At 34.2% G+C, this 26936-nt stretch overlaps 2 protein-coding genes across 2 annotated transcripts; both read left to right on the forward strand.

Annotated features, from left to right (window-relative positions):
- Positions 1 to 88: 88 nt before the first annotated feature.
- Positions 89 to 12273, forward strand: LOC108196704 (uncharacterized). Its single transcript, XM_017364107.2, has 11 exons — positions 89 to 584; positions 2345 to 2413; positions 3879 to 3971; positions 5033 to 5166; positions 6118 to 6313; positions 7377 to 7552; positions 9121 to 9250; positions 9396 to 9556; positions 10588 to 10679; positions 10855 to 10948; positions 11952 to 12273. Exons 1-11 carry the CDS (start codon positions 276 to 278, stop codon positions 11995 to 11997), a joined length of 1500 nt encoding a protein of 499 aa, XP_017219596.1. The 5' UTR covers positions 89 to 275; the 3' UTR covers positions 11998 to 12273.
- A 1293-nt stretch (positions 12274 to 13566) lies between these two features.
- LOC108196446 (signal recognition particle subunit SRP54 2) lies at positions 13567 to 19473 on the forward strand. Its single transcript, XM_017363742.2, has 9 exons — positions 13567 to 14044; positions 14133 to 14232; positions 14532 to 14685; positions 15187 to 15337; positions 15413 to 15561; positions 16648 to 16748; positions 16844 to 17001; positions 18731 to 18845; positions 18926 to 19473. Exons 1-9 carry the CDS (start codon positions 13814 to 13816, stop codon positions 19270 to 19272), a joined length of 1506 nt encoding a protein of 501 aa, XP_017219231.1. The 5' UTR covers positions 13567 to 13813; the 3' UTR covers positions 19273 to 19473.
- Positions 19474 to 26936: the final 7463 nt, after the last annotated feature.

Below are 26936 nucleotides of genomic sequence, written 5' to 3' on the forward strand. Positions count from 1 at the left end.
CAGGATAAATGCATAAAACTGGAAAACATAAAACGTGCTAAAATGGAGAAAAATAAAACAAAATGGCACACAATACAAATAGATAAACGCAGGTGTATATATATATCGTGTAAGCCCGTCCTGGCACCACATCCTCCTCCCTTTTCATCCATTAAAAACCAAACCCCCTCTCTTCAATCTTCGACAAGCTCGTCCAAATGAACAAATTAAAAAAAATCAAACACTTTCACTAGCTCTTTCTCCTCGAAACCCTAGCTATTGTCTCTACTTTATTAATGGCTGCAGCATTGGCTTCGACGCCCACGTCATTCTCCCCCATCCCTAGCTTCGTCTCCGAACGTTCTAGATGCTTGCTCCTCTCCAGTTCCTCGTTTTTTGCTGGCGGTGCTCAAATTTGGGGACAGAATTGCTTCATTTCGGTTTCGACTTCGTTTAATTGTACTGAATTTAATAGGAGTAGGATTTGTGTTAAGCGAGTCAGGACTGTTGTTTCGGCTTCAGCTGATTATTATTCGACTCTCGGTGTTTCTAAGTCTGCGGATAATAAGGAAATTAAAGCCGCGTATCGGAAGTTGGCTCGGCAGGTAGTCCTTGCCTCCCTCGGTATAATGCCTAATGATGTTGTTATATCGAAATTAGTTTTGTTTTGCATTGTAATTTAATAATCAATTCACTGTTGTATTGATCTTAATTTTAGTTTAGTTTCCACTAGTCTGTTTAGGTATTGGAAAATGCGGAAATGCTATCGGTTAGATGTTAGATTGCTTTATGTTTCTTTGTGGTGCTTGTGCTTGAAACGTGAGGTGGAGGAGTGGCATTTTGATGTTTGTTTTTAAGAGATAATGGGGTTGCGCTCACTTAGATAGAATGGAATGAAATGGAAAATTATAAAGAAGTTTAATGGCGGAAGAAGAAAGAGGGAGACAATAGTGACTAAATATGAGTGAGTCCAAATTTCTTATGATGAATATTGCAGGGACACATGATGAAGAAGTGGAATGAGCATTTCTTCCTAGACATGTGAGTTAGATTTCTAGTTCAAATAGTTGGAATGGAATGATTGAAGAAATGAAAATTATAGACATTGTCTCTAATTAACCGCAACTGAGAGTACAAGTTTCATTCCATTATCATTGCATTCCATTCCATTCCATCCAAGTGAACACATCTTGAGGATTTAGGAAGGATCACTTGTAACTGATAGACATTGGCGGGAAAAGGAAAACAAGTGATTATACTGAAAGCAAATGTGTTTTTAGTAACTTGTGATGTGACGTGCAGTTGTACATGAATGTTATGCTACAACTTCCCGTGGATAGTGAATACTGATACCTCCTTATATGTTGTGGAATGGAAGAAATAAGGGTCACTGTACAGTTCTTAGTTTTATTATAGCAAGTTAGGGATTTGGTTGGCTTTTTAGTTTTTATATATTGATAAATTTAGTAGTTCTTAGAGCAAGTCCAATAGGTTACCTATATAATGTGCTAAACTCACATTTAGGTAATGTGTCAAAAAAATGCGCTCCAACACTATTCTAGTGGTTACCTAAATCACTAGCACAACCTCAAATCTCTTAGCCATTACCTATTTATAAGTAACCCCTAGCCATTAACTATTTAATATTTATGAATAAAATAATCATCTCTCTCCTTCTTTCTTTGTCTTTTCCCTCTTTTTCCCATTCTCTCTCTTAAATTTATTATTAAAATAATCTTAAGAGAACAAATATAGGGATTGCTATTGGAGTTGACACTAAAATTAAATTACCTAAATCACTAAGACTCACTAGGATTCATTATTTTATATTATTAATAAGTAATGAGATAGGTAACCTATTGGACTTGCTCTTAGTTGTTACGTTCTTTTAACGATACAGTCATATATATAAATTTGTAGCTTCCATAATGTATATTTTTCTTCTCATATATGCTGCCACGATGCTATATGGAGGCGACGCCATGTGAAAAACATGTTTGATATGATGGATTTTGTATTGAAGTAATCTCAATTCCATTATGGGTGATTCTATGATCATTTTACCTGCTTAAAATTTGGTAATATTTTGAATTAGTAGAGTTAAGTAGAAATTTTACTTTCTAGATGAGACCGAGCTGAGGTAAATCTTCTATATCTGTGATACTGATTCTCTTTTCTGGCACATGCTGATTTGCTACGTGTTCAGTTCCTTTTGACTTCTTTTGTGTTGCTTAAAAGCGGTTTGATTCACCTTTTATGTCTGGAAATGGTATGCGGTAGAAGCCTGTATAGCTAACCATGCAAAACTTAATGCTGTAACTTTTCTTAAAACTTCTGATATATCCTTATGCGTGTTGCGTTATAGTATCATCCCGACGTCAACAAGCAACCCGGAGCTACGGAAAAGTTTAAAGAGATTAGTGCTGCCTATGAGGTATGTATAAAGCTACTAATTTACTCATGCTTGATATTATATGTCTGATTTTGTTATCGAAGACTCATAGGTTGTGAAACAGGAAAAACCATTATAATGGATCCCTTGCTGAAACACAATGCTTTTATATTCTACATTCACATATCCTTCTCTGCATATGAAAAAATGCTAAAAATTAATTCTTATTTAACATGGACAAACGTAACCATTTCTATGGTTATGGCCAATTTTAGCCTTTCAGATACGCATTTGCCAAATGAGATACCCATTTTGTATGAGATACTCCATCCATAAATGTGCATCTCAATTTTATTATAAAAAATTGCTACCCATTGCCAAATGCGTATCCCATCAGCTGGAAATGTCTAAAAAATTGAAAATGCTTATCTTCGTCAATTTTGTTTCACAAAAAGGCTAAAGTCGTTCTCACCTTATATGTATGTCCTGACCCTAAAGAGCTTCATGCAGAGTTTAGTTTCCAACTTTTATATTGTTATTAGCTTTGAAAGCAGTTACCCGGTATTCTTGTTGACCTAGCGATGTATTGTTGCTAAAATCCTGAACACGAGACTTAGCATAACAGCTCGCAAATTTCATACCATAATATCTCTATCTGTTTTACCGTAAGCGTCACAGCATTAAGATTGTAAATGCCCCACGAGCATATGAAAAACTGAAACGAGATCCAAAAATAAAACCCCCCATTAAAAGCTCAGGAAAATGAATAAAATTCCGAGAAACCTACGTTTGTGATTCAGTCTAATAGAAGCTACATACAGTTTACTGCTTTATTTATCCTAATACAGTAATATTTATAACTTGCAGCTTAATTGGGAATAATATCAACTCTCTTTTTTTTTTTTTTGGAAGAAAATAAACTTATTTATGGATTTTCAGCTGTATATATTGAGATTGTTGTTATATAATATGAGCATACTAATAAATCCACGCACATGTAGTTCCTATATACTTGTAGATTTACATATCACTTAATATAAGAAAGCTTAAAAGTAGGGGTCATGCTTATCTTAATTCTATGAATCCAATAATTGCAGCCCATTGTCTTAGGAGTTAGGATTGATAACATTTGGCCCATGTATGGAGTGACATTCTTATTCCTATTCTTAAAATATATAATTCTTGGATTAATCAACATGGATACTATGATCTCATATTTCAATACAGCCCAGTGTTCATTATTTGCAAATTACAAATATCAACTTTTGCAAACAGTTTTCTCATATTGAATTGACCACATGAACATTTATATACGCAACAGTGCAGACTTGCATGTTCTTTCTATCAGAAGTAATTGTGTTATGTGGAGTATCTCTTCTTAGCTTTAAGAACCACTTGCATTTCATCTTGTCATGAACAAGTTGGAAGATTTAAAGTCCTTGAGTTTTTAAGTTGGTGACACCCATTCACCCATTCATTATGTGATTCTGAAGTGCAAAATTGTCAGGTGTTATCAGATGACAAGAAGAGGGCTTTATATGATCGGTATGGTGAAGCCGGACTTAAGAGCGGTGTAGGGGCACAGGCTGGTGCATACACGGTACTGCCTTTTAAAATAATTTTTTCATCATCTAATTTTACTCATTGAACTGACTTAAGACAGCATATTTTAGCATAGGGAATTCTGAGACTATTGCCTTTTTATTACAGAGATAATTTGCACATGTGAAGAGTGAGATATAGAGCTTCATTACCAGTACTTGGGTGGCCAACCTGAGCTTTATCACCCATTTACAGCATGAACTTGAGTAATCAAAGAAAAATATGCAAAAAACAAAAAGACCTCGTATAACATACAAATTACAGTCGTGTGAGGCCTTAAACCATGATTCCATGAAATATACTTGGCCTTTTCATCTATTTATCATTTATGATTTTTTTCTCTCTTACGACTCAACAGTTATTTTCTCAAATTCCGGAGATGTACAATGATGACATAAATCCTAAATGTGGTCTAACTTTGAAGTTTATAATTATTGCAGCAGTTGCATTTGCTGCTGGTTATTCACTTAAACATTTGTTGTCTTCTAGGTAGACAATTACGCATGCCGAGCTTTTATATTCATGCATTACATCATCCATCATAGAGGAAATAAAAAGCTGAAATATTAATTCAATTACTAGAAGACGTGACCTTGTGGTTTCCTTTAAGTAAATTAATATAAGATTTTGAAGAACTTTTCATTCTTCCTTCTAAGGTTTATGCTGCTTGTTACTCTGCTCATTGAAATATATACACCCCCTACCCAAAAAGAATTTATGGGCATACAAGCTCTCTGCCAAAGTATGTGGAACCGTGTATAGTTATGCAGTAGATCTTTAGGAAGAAATAGTTTCCTTGAATTTTGAGAAATGGTAGTCAAGACATTTATGAAGGATTCAGAGGGCACTTGCCAGTGGATCTGGTAAATAATGCAATAAAAAAAGGGGTTTACCCTAAAGCAGATATTCAACATGGCTTGCATATCCAAATCATGGAAGTGGAAATTTTTTACTGAAACAATTTTGCTGCTGCAAAAAGTTCAATCAGAGCTAGCTTGTTGCTTGCATGCATGCCATGGCCCTTCTACTTTGGCTTATAAACCTTTTATTTCGCTGCAGACCAATCCTTTTGATTTGTTTGAGACATTTTTTGGCTCTAACATGGGTGGTATGGGTGGTGGCTTCCCTGGTATGGATTCTGCTGGGTTTGGAACGCGTGGTCGTACTACTGTTACTAAAGGCGAAGATATACGGTGAATATATATTGTTGCAATTCTTTGGAAATACTTAATTTGCTAGGATTTTTAATTTTGTGCATATATAATCAGTTATCAGGATGTGTATATTTTGTTGTATTAAAATTATCGTACATTGTCATCGATTTCGAATTTACACCTTATGGCTGCAACATAGATACCAACAACTAAGGCTGAAACTTTCTCATCTACCAGGCTTCAATTGATTGTTCCAATATCTTCTTATGATGTTTGAATAAATGGTGAAGTGTCTTATTTGCTTCTTATTGTCTTGAAGTGTCATGTGTAAAAAGCCTGGCCCACGTCTGAATTCTAAACATTTTACCATTTTAGCATTTGTGCTTGCTTCTTCTTATTGTGCCATAGTCTTTGACAAATAAAATCTTTTTATCAGTTTTTCTCTGTTAAGAAGCTGCATTATGTCTTACTACCATTGCTTAGTAATTTCTATTGCAGCAAATGACCATGTTAATCTTAGTTGATATTTGGTTTGATTTTAAAAGGTTTGTCTACTTGCGAAAATCTGGAGAGTTTGTACAGTTGAAAACTTACCTTTGTCTATAATTACAAAACCTAAGAGCAACTCCAACCCAACACTATAACGCTATTATAGTGCAAAGCCAACTCCAGTGCAACACTAAAATGGTGTAGAACTTGCACCGAGTGGATAGTGTGATATCAAATTTGGGGTCAAAAGTACATTTGGTGTTCTTTTACACCAAATTTGGCGTTTTTTTTGTAATTCCAACAATGCCCTTGTTTTTGTTAATAAACTAATTTGTTCCCTTCATATCATTGATAGAATCCTTTTAGTGTAAATTATAGTATCAATGGGTTGGAATGCATTTTATGAATGATGTGAATTTGACACTAAAATAGCGTAAAAGTTGCACTACTGTAGTGTCGGGGTTGGAGATGGTCTAATAGTGTATGTACCTTTTGTACCAGTTATGACATGACACTGGAATTTGCAGCTGCTATATTCGGAGCAGAAAAAGAATTTGAACTTTCACATCTTGAAACATGTGAAGTGTGTGCTGGTACTGGAGCTAAAACTGGCTCCAAAATGAGGATATGCTCAACTTGTGGCGGCAGAGGTCAAGTTATGCGAACTGAACAAACTCCTTTCGGCATGTTTTCGCAGGTGATGTAATATAATTATTTTCCTTTCATTGCTCAAAGATTAACAAATGTGTACTTCTCACATTGAAATCAGAGCTGTTTCCTTTATCTTTATCATATGTCATAATCAAACTCAAAATCATCTCTTACATAGTTAAAGCTAGCTACAGTTATAGGTATTTGTGATGTACCTTTAGTAAATGGATTAATCCTATTTAGCATGTGGAAATTAGCATGTACATATATCTGTTTATACGCGACCCTAGTAGTTGATCAGATATGTAGGGGCTTATTTGTGATAAAGAGAATAAAAAAGGATCAGAATTAAATGATTGATGGATATATTTCTCCATTCAAACGAAAAGGGAAAAAGGATGAAACAGAAATCATGGATCAATTAAGCCCTCTCGGGGACTTTCTTAAGAATAAGAAAGAGGAACCTTATATAAATACCATGGAATAAGGTTTAGTCCTAATCATGGAGATTCCGTAAATATTCTCCATTCTGAAAATTGAAAGTTCGAAACAATTGGGATTTTGGTTTGGAAATTGGATGCAGTTACTAATTCATGATCTGGCATGTACGGAACGAAAACTTCATTCTCGATTCTAGATAATATTTATGGAAGTCTTTCATTTGCTTCTCTTCGATGGAAGTTTGATTTTCCAGAATGTATCCTAATTTTTGGCCTAATTTTTCTTCTGATGATCGATTCAACCTCCCAATTGTAATTTTATTACTAATGTTTATTCCCTATCAATTGTAATTCCGAACATATCATTTGAAGGCTTGACTATTGTGATCTATCGTATATTAAAATGAGTCTCTTTGTTGTCCATCTTAATTTATCCCTTATGCAGTTGGGAAACCCTTGCCGTATTTTAATTTTTTGAGATTAATCAACTCAGGTTCATCCTTGTATTGACTTTCCCTGTCCATAGTTTCTCTAGTCACTTCCTGCATCATCATTTTATAATTCTTTTTGTACCTGATATACATTATTCAACAACTCTGTATTCATTACATTGATAAGTGGATTCTGTTGCTGGTTCTTTTGTTTACTCTCTGCTTCTACATAATATAGGTATCTGTATGTCCGAAATGTGGTGGCAATGGTGAAGTGATTTCTGAGTATTGTCGTAGTTGCTCTGGGGAGGGACGTATACGTGTTAAGAAGGATATTAAAGTCAAAATTCCTCCTGGAGTGGGCAAAGGTAGCATTCTCAGAGTTGCCGGAGAAGGTGATGCTGGACCAAAGGGGTATGTAAAGGATCAAAAGTGTAATTTAGAGCTCTTTTATCTCAAACTCGTGATAATATAAATTGGAATATAGATGATACTACACACACACACACACACGACTTCATGTAAATGTTGCCATATGAACCCTGCTCTGTCCGAATTAGCGCCCTTGCTGTGCTGTAACAACCTTAGTGTCAGGTTCAAGGAATTAAATGTAGAAAGCAAACACACCTCAATTTATAACGAGTTTCCATAAAATATGAAACTGTACATTGTACTGCACTTTCTATAAGAATTACGATATGTTAGGAAGGCACTAGTAGAGTAATCATAATCTTCTGAGTAAAACAGTGAGTTTCTTATACAATTGCCAGTAGTACTTTACAGAATAGGAAGTCTTTAAATTGTCCTTTAGATTGTAATATCTGTTATGTTGCATTTTATAAAAAGTAATGCTAACTTTGTTTTGCACTTTCTCTTCTAACCTCTGTGAAGATCTTTACATATCTTTGTTTACTCATCTCTATTAAAATTCAGTAGATTCTACTTGCTTTTACTGCATTCTTAGCCTAAAAACACTGAAAATCACAAAGACATCAAAGAAACTTTAAACAAGAAAAACAAAAGGTCAGTTCCTGGAACAATAGTACGCCGATAGGGAGGATTTTATGAATAATGGACTTATGTTGTGATCCGAAATAGAAAAGAATCCTGCCCCTACATTATCTCCTGAAACAATAATTTTTTTTTTTCATTTGTCCTACTTTTTTCCTGCATACCTTCACAAACTGTCTTCCAGGTAAGCGCGCTGCATGAAAATATGTTGAATTTAGTCGCCAAATGCTTAAGATCTCAAATGTAGAAGTCTGTTTTAGATCCATAGTATTTGTGGCCTGGTACTCTGAATTTATGATATTGAGACTATTATCTCTCTTGTTATGGGTTTCAATCCAAACAAATCTTTCTCTTCTATGGTAGAGAACTCCTGGGATCTTCTGAGGTTGGATAATCGGGGCTAGTAGTTTTCCTGAAATTTATCCATTAACATCTATCCTTTTTCTCGTTCTTATAGCTTGTCCTACATCAAAGTGGCCTAAAAATGTGATTGCACTCTATTTACAAGTTTAAAAACCTGCCAATGTTGATGCCTCACGGGTGTAAATCAGCGATCCTAACTCATGATGACCTTTAGATACTCACGATATAAGGATCAACCTTGGTACTACTGCAAAATATTGTTACTCCTATAACTTTAACTTTTAATGTGAAGGACAACTCATATTTACATCGAAGGATAGATTACAATTAGATGTGAAAACTTTTTTTAGTGGACTATAGGGCTTTGGCACAACATATCTTTGAAAAATGAATTTGTTAAGAACTAAATGATGTGATCACATTTCAAGTGCAGACAGTGAAGGAAATAAAGTATAACATTCAAGTTTTAGATTCTGTGTGGCAGATATATGAATATATGATTCACTCAAGATTGACTATGCACTTGTTTAACTTGAAATAACTTGCTAGTTCATATAGTATAAACATACATAACTAGCATTGGAGTTCTCTTCTTCTCTGTTTTATAGGGGCCCTCCTGGAGATCTTTTTGTCTACCTTGATGTTAAAGAGATACCAGAGATCCAAAGAGATGGTATAGATCTATACTCAACAGTCTCAATTAGTTATCTCGATGCAATATTGGGAACAGTTGCTAAAGTAAGTCTATGACTCCTGTCTATTCCTAGAAATAATTACTAATATTGCTTGTATTAATTCTTGACTCATAGGTAGCTGTGCATGTATGCAGTCTCATCTAGGAATCATGTAAAGTCACAATTTCTTGACTAATTGTCTTGAACAGGTGAAGACAGTTGAGGGGACTACTGAACTCCAGATCCCTCCTGGTACTCAACCTGGGGATGTGCTTGTCCTGGCAAAGAAAGGTGCACCTAAGCTGAATAGACCATCAATACGCGGTGACCACTCATTTACTGTGAAAGTCAGTATACCAAAACGCATCAGGTGTGTGACTGTTTGTGCCAATTGCCATTAAGCTAACATCATAGTTTTTGTCATCTAATGGTGGTTGCTGAATCAATTCTACGTTTTGCATTGATTTCGTTTCTTACTTTTAACAAGATGCATGTAATCTTAAAATTGATTGTGCGGTTTTTGGATTGCGTGAAAGCTACAGATACATATACGTTTTCTTTCTAACATTACACAAGACGTATGTAATCTTAAAAGTCATTGTGCAGCCTTTGGATTGCCCAAAAGCTATAAATATGTACACACTTTCTCTTATTCACTTTTCTCCGTACCAACTACCAACAACACAGACCCTGAAGAAGCGGTTTATTTAGCTGTCACCAACAGCAAGTGCTTAAACATATCGTGCCTTTCAGGCCGTGGCCCGTGTAGATCTTTGCATCTGAACTTTTATTCTTGGAGTGCAATATATCAGTAACTCGGTGTGCCATTGAGCTACATTTTGTTAATTAGTCGGTTTTATGATTCCTAATATATCAAATTACGCGCTGGAGTTGATATAATTTCAATATTAACAAAAGTGTATGTAAACTATGATTCATTGTGCATTTTAGGCGGAACAAAAGCTATACACATTTTCTTTGAATTCTTTTTCTCTGTACTCACAAATGTGCATATGCACACAGATCCCCCCCTCCGTGCTCAATTACATACACCGGTTAGAAGGAGTTCATTTAACTCCAACCATCATTAGCTAGAGCTTGAATGTCTATCTACTTTTTAATATTCAGAATCGAGTATATCATGGAATATTGTATTTGTGTATGTGTTTTAATTTCTGTATGTTCAATATGTGGTACTCCCTGTCCCCATAGTGATGACCATCCCAATAAGTCAGAGGTGCTCTGGGAAGACGTGACTATGGTCTTTGGTGGCACTGAAAGTTGTCCACGATTACTTCTGCAATGAGTCACCAAGATATAATATTGAAGCAATTAGATTTTATTTCATATTGCTGATGGACTTCATGCAAACTTCTGATTAGTTCTCTCTTTTCCCTTTAGCACTAAAGAGCGCGACCTACTTGAGGAACTTGCCTCACTTAATGGAACCCCAACTAGCCGTACACAGAGTCGTTCTAAAGTTCAGCAAGCTGGTAAATCTCTATAACAATAAACCATCATACTTTTTAAATACGGTGGACAATGTTTATTTCATTTTTCCTGCATAAACTTGCAATGACTTTCTTTCTGTGTGTGGAATGATATACATATAATAAAACGAGTTAGTAAGGATTTTAATTTGGAAGATCAACCTTCCCCTTCTTGCAGCTAGTGTTGCAGAAAGTCAAAATGGCTCGATAGTTGAAGAGAGTGAGGAATCAGGTCAAGATGATGTATGGAATTCATTAAAAGATTTAGCTGGGTAATATTCTTCGCCTTTACAATACACATTCTTCCCCTTTATGATACACAGACTATCTGTTATGTGGTCCCTAAAAACACTAACTGGATACATTTGTTATATAGTAGCTTCTAAAGAAGTACAGTAGATTACAATAATCATCCTCAAAGCTTAAGTATAATATCTGGATTGATAGTCTGATGTGGATAGAATTAAGGCTGGTCACTAAAATAGCTATGCTAGCATATGGCTCAATTGATTTATGAATCAACTTTTTTTTTTTGGTTTCCCATGACACCTACCTGAAGGCTGAACGATAGCTTTAACTTTTGCAATGCAATGCAGACTTACGGGTGGTTCTTAATAACTTTAGGTGTGCATATCTTAATTATCTTCATGTGAAGGAAATTGTATTTGAATTTGTAAATGCAGTAGAAACTACAACTCAGTTATCTCATATTCTAATTTTTCACAACTTATGCCCCCCCCCCCCCCCCCCCCCCCAAAAAAAAAATAACTAATAATAATAATAAATAAATAAATAAAATTTAGTTGTATGACCTGCTGGATTTTATTTGTGAACTGGTTTATGCAAGGCAATCTTCTTTCCTAATTGTGTTGTGTGGCATAACCTTATAAGCTGGGAAATTTCATTTTGTTAAAGTGGTTTTGATTGAATTGTAAATCCCCTGTGTGCACTTGGTGTTTGATAATTACATATTACCACTGCTAAATAAGGGCTCGTGTGTGCATGGTTTGCATCGCAGCTTGAGGGTTTAGTAAGGTTTGTCTAGTATGTATCCATATTGATGTTTTTGTTTTCACTCTGGTCTTTAGTTTTGGGAATTTTTTCGTAATGTCCAGTGCATGTGTTAACTTGTTTATTCCATGTCCAATAATGACCAAAGCTATTCAGGACATGGCTTCTCTAGCCATGCGAAGGACAAAACTTAAGGTGTATTTAACGTAATTATCATAAGTAGTGATGTATATACTAATCTATCTAGTTGCGATGTTTTGCCAGGACTGTAGCAAATGGAGTTGTAAAGTGGTTTAAAGACAACCTGTAGCCCACATTTTTGATAGAACACAGAGAAATTGTTGTTTGCCATTCAGAGCATGGGATTTCCAACTCTGGATGTTAGTCAGTTGGTTATAATATTCATATGGGCCTTCATAAACCTTTTTTCCGTAAATATTTTTTTAACTAAAACTGTAGATTAAATTATAACATACATAAGCATATCAACCATGATATTATGGACACTTGAGATTTGGCAGCAGGTATTTAAATTATCAACTCTCGGATATATGTATACAAGTTCTGCAGTAGTTATTTTTGCTTAGTTTGTGCGCTTATTTTTTAATAATAAGCAGGACGGGCATTTAACAACTTTATATTTTTAATAATATATATGTTAAGTTTAATTTAGATGTAAGTTAATGTTGGGTTAAAATTGCGCAATGAATAAGCAACATCACAATCTTCAAATAAAGTATTTTATACAATAGCAAAGTGGCGCCCAACACCCCCTCTATCACATGAAATGGATTTAGTGTCCAATTATGAAATCCTTGAGAAAAAGAAAATGATTCGAAATATAACTGCTACATCAAGACTTGGTAAAAAGAATCAACCAAATTGTCCTGGCAAATAAATCAGGAATATAGAAATAAGAACATCAATTGGACCAAAAACTGCAATTGTATTATAAGATCGTGATCGAACACATCAATTAACATAACATAAAGTCTGTAAGTATCAAAGGGCAATAAAAGACAAACCACCTAATTGACATCACGGATAAATTTTTTAAATTAACATAAAATAAAATCTATTAGCATGAAAGCATCAAAGGGCAATAAAAGTCCTCAAATCACCTAATTGACATCACTGAAAAAAAAAATCTCTTACGTTTTAGGATCTCATGATACATCAAAGAATGTGCTAAACTATTAATATGATCAAATTAACATAAAATGAAACCTATTAGTATGAAAACATCAAAAGGCAATAAAAATCCACAGACCACACAACAAAGAATGTGCTAAAACTATTGGCATGATTATACAAAAGTATAAATTACTAACGTTCTTATCATAAAACATTTAATTGTGCGCTTTTATTTATATTTATAAAATATGTAAAATTATTTAATTTGTTTTAGAATGAATTTTAATCTTTTATAAAAAATATTAAATTATACGAAATTGTGATATGTTAAATTATTTTAACGGATATAGATAAAGATCAGATTAAATAAATGATCAAAATTTAACACAATTTCAAAATAATTTTTATATATGTGTGTGTGTGTAAATTTAAAATTTAAATTTGATCTGATCCGTAAATGATACTCCCTCTGTCCCATTTAATTCTATACGTTTCTTTTCAACTGCTCGACACGCATTTCAATGCTCTTATAAAATATAGTTCCGTAACTTATTTTTGAGATTTTCTTTTTTTTATAAAAATATAACATCCAAACTTTAATTCAGAAAAGAAAAATTTTAAAAATAGATTGCACAACTACACTTTGCAGGAGCATTAAAGTCCGTGCCGCCGTCCCCAATGTATACTACTCAGGGGGACGGAGGGAGTACATATTATTTGCCTCTCGGGGCAAGATTGCAAGAATATGTTTTTTTGTTTATGAACGGAGATAAAGTTACTGTTAAAAGAAAAATTTATTATCAATATAACGCTACTTAAATGAAAAAGATTGTGCTGCAAATTGCAATAAAACCCCGGCCGATGATTGTGAAGATTAGGTTTCCGAAATCAAAAAACCCAACTCTCCCTTCCAATTACAAAATCAAAGCTCCCGTTTGATCCTGATCAGAAACCACCGATCAATCGAATAAGCAAAAAGCAGGCTAATCAAGATGGTGCTGCAACAATTAGGGGGGAGCATCACGCGTGCTCTCCAGCAGATGAGCAACGCCACAATCATCGACGAGAAAGTTCTTAATGAATGTCTTAATGAAATCACTCGCGCTCTTCTCCAGTCTGATGTTCAATTCAAGCTCGTTCGTGATATGCAGACCAATATCAAGAAGATTGTCAATCTCGATGATCTCGCTGCTGGTCATAACAAGCGGAATATTATTCAGAAGGTAGAATTCTTCTTTTGATAGGAAAGGCGTCGTGTTTGTAGTATAATCGTGCAATTGAATTGTTGATCTGATTGAGTTTTATGTGTAGGCTATTTTTAATGAGTTGTGTAAGATATTGGATCCTGGGAAGCCGGCTTTTGCTCCGAAGAAAGGGAAGCCGAGTGTGGTTATGTTTGTCGGTTTACAAGGTACACTTATTTTTGGTGATTTCCGTATAATGTTAGATTGTGCCATTTTGTCATTAACCTATGAAATTACAGGCTAGGTTTTGTGTAGCTAATAAATAAATTTGTGTTGGGAAGCTACAACTGAATGCACGATATCTGCTGTATTTTGATTTAGTGTTTAATTGTTTCTTTAAACATTTTAGTACGAAAAAGTAGTTATTATATGTTTGATTCAAGTTTGGTGCTATGTTGTTATATATTTCTTTCCCTCGTTGTAGAAAGATCGAAGATTTGTCGTTATTTGATATAATTTACTTCAGGTTCTGGAAAAACCACTACGTGTACAAAATATGCATTTTATCATCAAAAGAAGGGCTGGAAACCAGCTTTAGTTTGTGCGGATACATTCAGAGCTGGTGCTTTTGACCAATTGAAGCAGAATGCTACCAAAGCTAAAATTCCTTTCTACGGAAGGTAATTGTAATCCCCGCTTTTGTTCTTCCTACTGGCCTTATTACTGCAAATGTGCAATAAGAGAGTAGCAATGTCCACAACTACATAGATTCAAATTACAACAAATCTGATAATAGAAACAGAGCCTTTATTTTTGAGGAAACTGTAGAATTGTTAATTGCTAATTTACTTGAGAAACAAATAATTTTTTAATGAATCCACCAAGATGAGTAATACCTAGATGAAACTAAGCCTAGCTCACTAAAATGTAACTGTTTAAGATGCACTTGCAGACCAAAATTAAAATCTTTTATGAATTGTTGATTACCAACATATTAGATATACCGTTTATCCTCAGGTGTGAAATGCAAATTGCTAATGTTGAACAAGAAATACCTGCATCATTCCTATATTACATTAATTATTCCTATACTTGAACTTTTGATTTGTTGGCCTTGACCTGTATAATATTGAATATTCATCTGATATTCACATTTTAGTTTTGATTCCTTTTCTTAATAGCTACATGGAGTCGGATCCTGTTAAAATTGCAGTGGAAGGTGTAGAAAGATTTAAAAAGGAAAATTGTGATCTTATAATTGTGGATACCAGTGGACGCCACAAACAGGAAGCAGCTCTTTTTGAAGAGATGCGGCAAGTTTCAGAAGCAACGGTATGTGATACTATGATCATGCATTCAGTTCCCTCATATTACAGATGCTAATTTCTTACTTTTACGATGTTTCAGAAACCAGATCTTGTAATCTTTGTTATGGATAGCAGTATTGGTCAAGCTGCTTTTGATCAAGCGCAAGCATTTAAACAAAGTGTTGCAGTTGGAGCTGTAATTATTACAAAGATGGATGGACATGCAAAGGGAGGGGGTGCTCTTAGTGCGTAAGTCCTAAACTCAATTACATTTTGTAAAAGTAAAATTTGGCAAATGTTAAGTTATTTTATGTGCGGTCGTATCATTTTACGCCTATTTGCTTTGTTTGATGGGTACATGATCCATCACAGGGTAGTGCTACTTTGCTAATTGTTATATAGTTGGCCTAGTACACTTATAGAGTGCATGTCTATATGGCATCACTATGCAAAGTAGTTTCTAGTGTAGATGATAATGAAAACATCGGTACTGAAATCAAGTGAAAAAGTCTGTTTGGATACCAGAAAGCTATATTATTTTATGAAATTTGGATGCAATTTTTGCTGATTTTGAATCCAAGGTTTTAAACTAAGAAGAGGAGTTTGTAGTTATTAGTTACTATTCAGCATTTCTAGTTTGAGGTCTGCACTCTGCCGGTCTGCCCTTTTTTTCACCTTTAAATAATCAAAGTGTGAATAGTTATTTCCTTAAATAGTACTAAAACAAAACAAAAAAAAAAACTAGTATTTCAATTTGTCTTAATATTGGAAATTAAAAGTAAGGCATTTCTTGATCTGATCATAAGATTTAGTAACATAAATGTCCTACTTTTTAGCTGTAGGCGTTGTTTGTGGCTTTCTTAATAACTAGTGTTTATTATAGAGTTCATGGTCTATAAATAGTTGTTAAGTCATGTACTTTCACCTTCTCTATAACTGATTCTCACTTTCTTCTCTAGGGTTTCTAACCCATTCTATCTCTCTGCTCAATCTCTGTCTTTTCTGTTTTTATCTCTCTCATTTCTTTCTGAATTCTTTCTAACTCTCTCTATTTGCCCTAATATCTCCACTTCACTTGTCGTTCCTGCCTTTTATCAATAGAAAACTCTAAAACAGTCTCAAATAGCTCAGGAATCCACCAATTTCTGACAAATTACTTCGTATAAATTACAATGTATTGCCTTAGGCATTCGTAAAATTAGTTAAATGGTTTCAGCAGATATTCAAATTGCATGTTATGATATCCAGATGTAGACTTTCTGTTTAGTATGTTCAGTTCTAGATCAGGATATAGAGTGTTGATCGTCTTTTATTGTTTCCACTTTCTAATTTCAGAGTTGCAGCAACCAAAAGTCCCGTCATATTCATTGGAACTGGAGAACATATGGATGAGTTTGAAATATTTGATGTTAAACCATTTGTGAGCCGTCTTTTGGGTTCGTTTACTTCTCCCCCTGTCTCCGTCTACTTACTCTTTTTGCAACCACTTTTCAGGCTGAATTTCTAACACTGTGAACTCGAACTTTAACAGGCATGGGTGATTGGTCTGGATTTATGGACAAGATTCATGAAGTTGTTCCCATGGATCAGCAGCCTGAGCTTCTGCAGAAGCTTTCAGAAGGAAACTTTACCATGAGGATTATGTATGAGCAATTTCAGAACATACTTAAAATGGGTCCCATTGGCCAGGTTTGAAGCTTACTAGTTTGGTTGTGCACAGTAGTATCTTCCTAAAAAAACCTGCCAGAGGAATTTTTTTTTTCCAGTGAACATGACAAAAAATACATATATTTTGGTGTTTTCTGTATTTGCGTGATACTCTAATCCTACATTTTTGCCCTTTCTTCGTACATGAATATTTTTTCCTCGCCTTTCTAATACATAAATACTTCATAAATTTTACAAGAATGTGTTTGGAAATAGGTAACTCATTTCAATTGATGGATTTCAAATTACATGGTTTGAGTTGTCATTTTAAATTCTCAAATTTATTCTAGTACTTGAATATTTCAGAAATTAAATGATAACCAAATCCAGATTCTTTTGTTTATCTAAACTTCACTTTCATCATATCCAAAATTTCAAATGAAATCCATGTTTCCAAACATGCCACAAGGGTTTTTTTCCCAAGTTCTATAGTGCGCAAAGTTTCAGAGAACACTGGTTCTAATGTTTTTTTTTAGGTAGATGGGATTGAAATTTAGTACAGTTTGCAAGTCAAATATAACCCTTGAAACTAATTTGATAAAAAAATTCAAAATAGTTGGGAGGTGATATTAGTGAGTGCAACTTTTCCACAGCATTAAGAAAGAAGTTACACCAGAGAGAGTTAGTGCTAGGACTAGTGCTGTTCTTGTCTCCAAGCATGGCTTTTTATTTTAATTTTATAAAATTATGTTTAAGAATCGATTGTAGCAATATAAAGCCTGATGTCTATTCTGTAACTTTATTAGTTTTTTCTTAGTATATAAGTGTCTTAAATTAAATTTCGTGATTGTTTATCAAGTTACCGCAGGTTCTTTAAGATTAAGTTGTTGTCTGGTATATATATGTTAACAAGAATTTTATCAGATTATCTGCTCCTTCTAGCTATCTTCTCATCAGAAATCTTATTGATTAAATATATGTTTGGTTTGGTTTGGTTTAAATAAATGTATTTATTTTATAAAAGTTACTTCTAGAAAGGAAGTGTAGCTGTCTGTGCGGATAATGTAGCTGGCAATTAGGTGCAAATGTCTAGCCTAATAATTGTTTTTGTTTAAGCCAACGTGCAAATGTCAAAAAAGGAATTAAATAAGGGAGATAATAAACCTAATCTCAATTTAGCTATAAGAAGAGATATTCTCCGTGATTTGGAGAAATATAGATAGGGTTATATGTATCTTTAATGATTTAACCCCATTACTCCTCATTAGTAATAAAAATTATATTCTCACTGATAAGTTGCAAAACAGATGGATTATAACATAATATCTCCAAGTAGAGCAACTTATATTTTATGGACTAATAGTAATAGCAAATAGGCATTTATGTATGCAACTATTTTTTTGAAAACGTGAACAGCATGATTAACCTGCTTATGAGCCAAGTGAAAATGCTTTAAGCTAAGTTCTAGTTACTTGGATATGAAGGCTCTTACTTTCTTTATACACTTTAATAGTTTTTATTACTATTATTTTTAAAACTAAGCTTAGATTGTCATGTAGGAATTTAATGCTCCCAAGAGTGTTTGAACCCTTAGCTTTTTAAGCTAAGGATTTAAAATTTTCTGCCCCCTTTTAGTTTAGTTGTTAGGTCATATTTTTTTCTTTCGTGTGATTACTTGCAAACACAAAAACCTGTATGTATCTTTGTGTGCTGAAATATTCTAGTTTTTGCTGTTGTCATAGTCCAGTATCAATTTTTTTTGTTCTGCTAGGTTTTTTCTATGCTTCCTGGATTTAGTGCGGAGTTGATGCCAAAAGGCCGTGAGAAGGAAAGTCAGGCAAAGATTAAACGCTACATGTATATGATGGACTCAATGACTAACGAAGGCAAGTTGGGCTGATATTTTTTATTGAGATGTTTGTTAGTGCTTACAATTGTTGTATTCTAATTACATGTCTTAATGCAGAGTTGGATAGTACTAATCCAAAGCTCATGAATGAATCTCGAATCATGAGGATAGCAAGAGGATCTGGTCGTCAAGTAAGAGATGTAATGGAGATGTTAGAGGAGTACAAACGATTGGCCAAGATATGGAGTAAGATGAAGGGCCTTAAGATTCCAAAGAAAGGAGAGATGAGTGCGTTATCGAGAAACATGAATGCGCAGCATATGAGCAAGGTCCTTCCTCCACAGATGCTGAAGCAGATTGGTGGTATGGGTGGCTTACAGAATTTGATGAAACAAATGGGTGGTATGGGTGGTATGCCTGGTGCTAAAGACATGATGGGTATGTTTGGAGGCGGAGAGAATTGACATCTCCCCTGTTTTTTAATTGCAACCTGTCTTGCGCGGGTTGTTATACTCTCTGTAAGCTGGAACCAAACAAATCGAATGCTAGAACATAGTGACCGTGTTGTTAAAATTAAGTTATTCTTTTTTGGCGTACCTCTAGCTCAAAATGCTTTCCAAACTTTCTCGGGTTAGTTTAGTATATTAAAGTGTTTTATGCTGACAGTTCCTTTGGGCTTTGGCTATTACTTTTGTGTGATTCTTCGTGACTGTAACTTCCACACCACAATTAAGGATCATGATCCTAGTTGTGCTCGAGTCATGGGAACATAAAATTGCCAATGCTTCCATTACACAGGATTATAATTTGTGTCTAATTTCTGAAGATTTGGTTTTTGTATCAAATATGCAATAGTTAGTGTACCAATCAACCATTAACTCATCTGTTTCTTTATCAAGTTTATCAAGTACTTATGATAATTAGTATTCTTTATTGTATAAAAATAAATATTACGATTTTCAGTGTTCTTTATTTTATAAAACAATTTTTTTTGAAGGTACATATTAGTTATATATAGTTTTCTAGACTGAGTTATTATTGCTTAAAAATTAAGTACGCCATACTTGACGCCTCAGTTTCTTGAGTAAATTTTGAGAACTAGATACTGTAATTCTGTAAATACATTAGTAGAGAAGGAATGTACAAACATCTTAATATTTTCCTTAGTCATTATGATATTTTGATTTAGTTAACCCTAATATGAGGATGTTGCTTTGCTTAGACTCAAAACAAAAGGTTAAAAAAAAAAAAAATTGTACATCAACATTACTCCCTCCGTCTCAATTTATAGGTCCAGTTTGGAAAAAAAAATTGTCCCAAAATACTTGTCCCTCTCTTCTTTCAATACAAATTTATCTACATATTAATTGTGATTTTTTTGAAACTCAACATTATTTTCATTTCTCAATGCACTAAATCACTATATTTATTGTGATTTTTTTGAAACTCAACTATATTCTCACTTATCAATACACTAATTAATGATACATGAGATAAGATTCCATCTAACCAACTTTTTTCTTAATATGTGTGTTTATTCCAAAATGGACCTATAAATTGAGACGGAGGGAGTATTTTTCAGAAAAGCTAAACCCAGTATAAATGTGTAATAACAAAAACCCAGTATTACAATCTACAACCACTTCATGTTTCGACTTCATTAGAAAAAACTGACTGTTAAAAAAAAAAAAAAAAAAAAAATGTAACAACCGAAATGTTCGGTTTCGGATCTAAATCCTGTTGGCTGTTCTCTACTGTTAAAACCGAAAAGTTCGGGTCGGTTTCATTTCATGGAAATAAGAATCGAGAGGCTCGGTTCGGTTTCAGAAAAACAAGAACCGAAAGACGATGGTGTTTACAGCGGTTTTAGAAAAACAAGAACCGAAAGACGATGACGAACTACATCTGCCGGTTTGGACTGACAAACCGGAGCGAAATTTTGATGACTAAAATCAAGCCAGAACCGACTGACTACTTCAGCTGCTGGAGTTTGGAAACTCAAACAGACCCGAAAGCGAACCGGAATCAGCTTCTCCTGAACTTTGCAAACACGAACCGACCCGAAACCGAACCGAATATTTCAGCTCCTGAAGCTTGAAAACTCAAACCGACCCGAAACCGAACCGAACATTTCAGCTTCTGAAGTTTGGATACTCAAACCGACCCGGAACCGACCCGAAAATTTCAGCTTTTGATCTCAAACCGACCCGCAACCGAACCGGAATCAGCTTCTCCTGAACTTTGCAAACACGAACCGACCCGAAACCGAACCGAACATTTCAGCTTCTGAAGTTTGGATACTCAACCGACCCGGAACCGACCCGAAAATTTCAGCTTTTGATCTCAAACCGACCCGCAACCGAACCGGAATCAGCTTCTCCTGAACTTTGCAAACACGAACCGACCCGAAACCGAACCAAATATCAGCTTCTGCAGTTTGGATACTCAAACCGACCCGGAACCGACCCGAAAATTTCAGCTTTTGAACTCAAACCGGCCAGGAACCGACCCGAAAATTTCAGCTTTTGAACTCAAACCGACCCGGAACCGACCCGAAAATTTCAGCTGCTAGACCCGGAAGACTCAAACCGACCCGGAACCGAATAACCCTAAGCCAAACCGTCAGAAAGCGGCAATGCACAACATTCAGAAACCGAAAAAGGCGACGTATCGGTTGGTTTGGCTGCTCAAACCGAACCCGAAACCGGATGAAATGGACTTGAATCGACCCATTCTCACCTCGAACACCATACCGTTCTGGAAATACGATATTAAAGAGGGAGGGAGCGGAGAGAATGACACTAGGAGCATGTGATTGAGAAGGCAGCAGCTTGTGTGGTGGGTATAAATTTTACAAACTCAAACAAATACTACCAAATCAACAATCACGATACAAAGAAATACATCAGATTAATTTAGTTGTTAAGATGATCAAGTAGGAAGAAAGAGAGGGTCTGAGAAAGGTGAGAGAGTGAGAGAGTTTTGTGCATATGGTTTCAGGCTTTTAGCATCAAGCCTAGGGATGGGCATCGGGTCACTTCGGGTCGGGGAGCGCTATAACCGGCCCCGATCCCCGAATCCTAACCCAATCCTCATCCCCGGCCCGATCCCCATCGGGGATTATTTTTCGATCCCCATCCCCGGCCCGATCGAGATTCGGGGATATCCGCGGGGATTCGGGGATTTTTAATTTAAACCAAAATTTCTAATTAAATACTTAAATTCATAATTATGATTAGTTTTTAATATGTCTTACCTCATTATTTTAATTTATCTTCAATGATTTAATTATGACCTTTTTAATTTTAAGACTTATTTTAATAAAATTAAATATTAACATTTAATTCAATAAATTTGATTATATTAAATATATAATTATAATATATATAATATATAAACAAGTGATGACTAAAGTTGCACCTAAAGAGGTATATAAACATATTAATAAATAATTATAATATATATATATATGTATATAATATAATATAATATGATAATCGGGTCGGGGATCGGGCCGACAATCGGGGAAAATCGGGTCGGGGATCGGGCCGGGGGAATGTGAAAAACCGTACCCGACCCGATCCCCGATATTTTTTTAAAGTCGTCCCCGTTCCCCGGCCCGTACCCGAAAAAATCCTCGAATCCCCGCACCATTCGGTGCGGGGATCGGGTCGGGATCGGGCGGGTCGGGATTAATGCCCATCTCTAATCAAGCCCAGACACAACATGTCCTTTACACAATCTGATGAAGAAATTATTATCATATAAAAAATAGTTAAACACATATATTTATATATTTTAATAATTTGGTTCAATTATTTCCTAACAAAAATATTCTAATCATCTTTACTCTCGAAATTATCATACTAAAATACGAGTACTCTAAAACTTCCATATGCATAAAAAATATTAACAACTATATTTTTGACATAAATTTCACATATATATGATTGGATCAATTTCCATCATCAACATTATGATCATTGAAAAATGAATACTCTACAACTTCAACATGCAAAATAACACTTATTATTTTTCAAATAATTTTCACATTTACGTGATATGTGTAAAATGAATATTTTTATAATAATGATATATATACTATTAGATTATGATATTATTAAATTTTTTATTCAGTATACTGTTTTCTCTTAAATTGGTTACTATTATTAATAAATCATTAATAAATTGTACGATTATGAATATAAGTTACACATGTATAATTTTTTTATTGTATGCTAAGTTTATAAATAGCGACGACCAACCTTATATTAGCTAATTATAACTGGATCGCAATTATCTTGTGACGGATTTCAGAAAGTTGAAGGCTATCTTGTTTAATCCTCCAGAAATGTTCTGTCCAGACCAACCAGCATTCCCATAACTTATTTAGCCTTCTTGTCAAGTTTCTGATGACGTCTGAGTACATCTTGACGATCGTCCCCATTACTGCTAATGACTACTCCAAATTCCTGATGATGTCTGAGTATATCTGACGATCATCCCCATTACTGCTAATGACTACTCCCAAGATCCTTCCACCATCCATTTGAGAACTCAATGTACTTGCATTCCACCATATCAAAATGGTATAAAATGACTAACAATTAGAAATGAAATTTTGATTTGTTGCGGTACATTAATTATCAGTTAAAATGTAATCACAAATAGAAAGATCATGTTTTTTTTTGTTGACGAATATGGCTTATAGCCTTACACATGAGTATCTGTTCTACGAAACTCTCGGGGTGAGCCAGGGTCGAACCCATGACCAGGGACGACAGAGGATAAGCTCTTTACCACTGAGCTATCCAACCGTGCTCAATAGAAAGATCATGTTAATTGATCCTAAATTGGATATATATTAATAAAAATCTTAAATTCAGCCCTATTAGTATATCTTAACGCTCAATATAATTTCTAAATTATATATCAGATATATGATGATAAAAGATGAATTTGTCGCGCCGTCATTATATCTTTAGCGACACTTTAATACACATTCATAAATAAATATCAATTTAACCTATAACATCTTAATTTTTTTTAGATAATCTTTTCTTACCTTCTTTGTCATGACATGATTTATGTGTTGAAGCTAGTGTTATCAGCAGAACACATCAGGATTCCTTATCTCAAAGAAGCAAGTGAGTCCATCGATTAAAATACACGTACAGGGGAGTCGTTGTCACTGTTATCGTAATTATCTGTCATTCAAGTTATGTTTCGACTGTTCTGATTTCAGTTTAATATGTTCTTCATGTTTGATATTTATGTGTATTATTTAAAGATTTCTTCAGAATGTTAATGTTGTGTTTGGTTAAGAAGAATAAAATGAAATGATAAAAAATAAATGAAGAAGATAATAGAAGTACGAGAAAAATCTAAAAAAAATTTAAAAAGTGTAAATTGTTAATCATATTTAAAAAGAAATTAAATATACAAGGGAAGGAGAGAATGGAGTATTGCGATCCATGGTATGGGATAAGGAATGAAACGAAGGAATTAATGAAATTTATATGTATAACATAATTCAAATTTATTCCATTCCTTTCATGTTCATTCACTCGAACCGAACACAATACAAGAGAATCAATTGACATTATCAGGAGAAGGAAGTGAGTACATATAAGCTCGTAATCTATGAATTCTCGATGAAATATATATATTGAATGCACTTTAATTTAGGGTTATCATCCAAGAGATCTGAGTGCCCTAGACGACTTTTGAAAATGGCGCTCCTATTTTTCAAGATCGTAAAAAAAAAATTACATACATTCAAAATTTCAAAGCAATATACAATGACATAATCAAAAATATTATTTAACATTAAAACCACAATTAATTCAAATATATGTAAATATATAAATTCATCAATTTATCATTATATACTACATATGCATAGGTTTTATCATGTCCTGGGATAGTGGTGCCTAGGCGTTCGCCTTGGTCGCCTTACCCAAGGGCGGATAGTGGTGTCTAGGCATTCGCCTTGGTCGCCTTACCCAAGGACGGATAGTAGTGCCTAGGCGTTCGTCTTGGTCGTCTTACCCAAAACCCGGCCTGATCCTTAACGTTCAACATAACAATAAAAATGCTTCGTCATAATATCTTAATCATAGTTAAATATATATTTAAATAAAATAATTAACCTATTACATTTTAACTTTTTTCGACAATATTTATGCGTTTAAAATAGCAGATCAAATCTAAGAATTCTCATACCAAAACCAAAAAGATAAGTGAGTTAATTTATTATTAAAATACAATTATGATGGACAATTGATATCAATGCTATCATAATTATTATTATTTAGTGCTATGTGGTGGGTTTTAATTGGCTGGTTGATGTAAATGCAGGGAGCCCATTCCAATTAAAATTCAACACATGTCAATATATACAAAATTTTGTACATATTTATGTGCACTAAGCATTTTCCTTATCATAATCATGATTTAATAATTTTATAATGGACGGTTGTTGTCTTTTTTACCATCAACTAATTCATCTACTTCAAAAAAAAAAAAACTAATTCATCAATTTTATGATCGACGATTTTCATTTATATTACCGTAAATTGCCTTATAAATTTGTTTCAATCATTTTAACTTCAATTTCAGAAAACATGTTGTCCTGTCAAATATTTATTTATATTACCCAAAAACCCCTAATCAAGTATCATAATTTAGGAAAAGAGTGAGCAGCTCGTAATTCACTTGTAATTTGTTAATCCTCGAAAAAATATATTATTACAAAAAGCACTTAAATCACACGACACCAGATTATAATAATTAAAAAATATGCACGGGGAAAAAGGGGGAAACCATTTTTTGGGCGAGGGCCTATAAATACACATAACACAGACACACAACACAAGAGATCGTATGTCGACAGCCGCATAGTCCAAGCCCTCCAAAGCTACAAAAGCCTCGTGGTTTCAGGTATGTCCTTAAAGCCCACCATCTTCATCGTCTTAAACCCCTTAAACCCCCTGCTAATACATGTTTAATCTTTAATCTAATCTTAATCCCCCTTTGTTTTAATATTTGATCATCGTTTTTTCTTATACATGTAAGCTCTTTTTTCGATCTCTCTCAATCCTGTTATGCGCTGATTCAAACAATTAATGATATTAATATAGATATAAGTGTGTAAACTAATCGATTCTGTTGTGTATATAATTGGCCGAGTTAACAGAATTTTTTATTGCTTGATTATTCTTGTTTGTTGTTATACCATATCTGCATTGTTATATTTTTGTGAAAATCAGGGATTAAATTTATGATTGGGATTATGGTATACTGGGTACGTGGTTTTTTTATATATAATGAAAATAATGTAGACTTTAATAGCAGCTTTGAAATGAATTTACGTGGGTATACAGTATACTCCCAGTACTAGCAGATGGGTGAGGTCTGATGAGCATATCTCACTCTTCATGCACCCTACTTTCGAGTTACGAGTGCGATATACGAGGCATGTTTGGAGTATTGAAATGATTGTTGAGACAAAAGACAATCAACTTCAGAAAGTTAATTTTATGTGGTTATGCCTTTTAGACTTTAGGCTCTGTGCATGAAAATGAGCATGTTTAATCAGAGGGAATTACATTCCGATTTTAATCAAAAATGCAATATCTGAACGAAGAACGAGTTGTAAGTGTTTGCAAATCTGCGGACTATTTGTTTTATTAATTTGCTCCTCAGTGTTTTGTTTTGTTCTTTCTTATATCACCAGTGACGGTGAATCCATAATTGTTGCATATTGTACATGAGAAATTGGCTGCGTGCATTACTTTATATAACATTTAATTTCGCGCCATGGTACTGGAATATGAATTTAGCGCTATTCTTGATACAAGTAATTTAATTAATGCGGTATTTGGTCGTTAATTCTTTAAAATGTTCATTTTCCGTTTAATATAATTTACTTGTAATCAATCATCAATGATGTTGGGCTGCAATTGTGTGTATTGTATGTTGAGAAGTACTTTACACCAAAACTATATTGCACTCCTGTGCTGAGAGGGAAAATTTGTGATTTATTTGATGTGCATATACATATATATGTTAAATGCTCTATTAACTGATATACTGTATTTTGATAATCAGAATCTTTTAGCTAAAG

This window comes from Daucus carota, chromosome 7 (assembly GCF_001625215.2).
Source record: "Daucus carota subsp. sativus chromosome 7, DH1 v3.0, whole genome shotgun sequence".
Lineage (NCBI taxonomy): Eukaryota > Viridiplantae > Streptophyta > Magnoliopsida > Apiales > Apiaceae > Daucus > Daucus carota.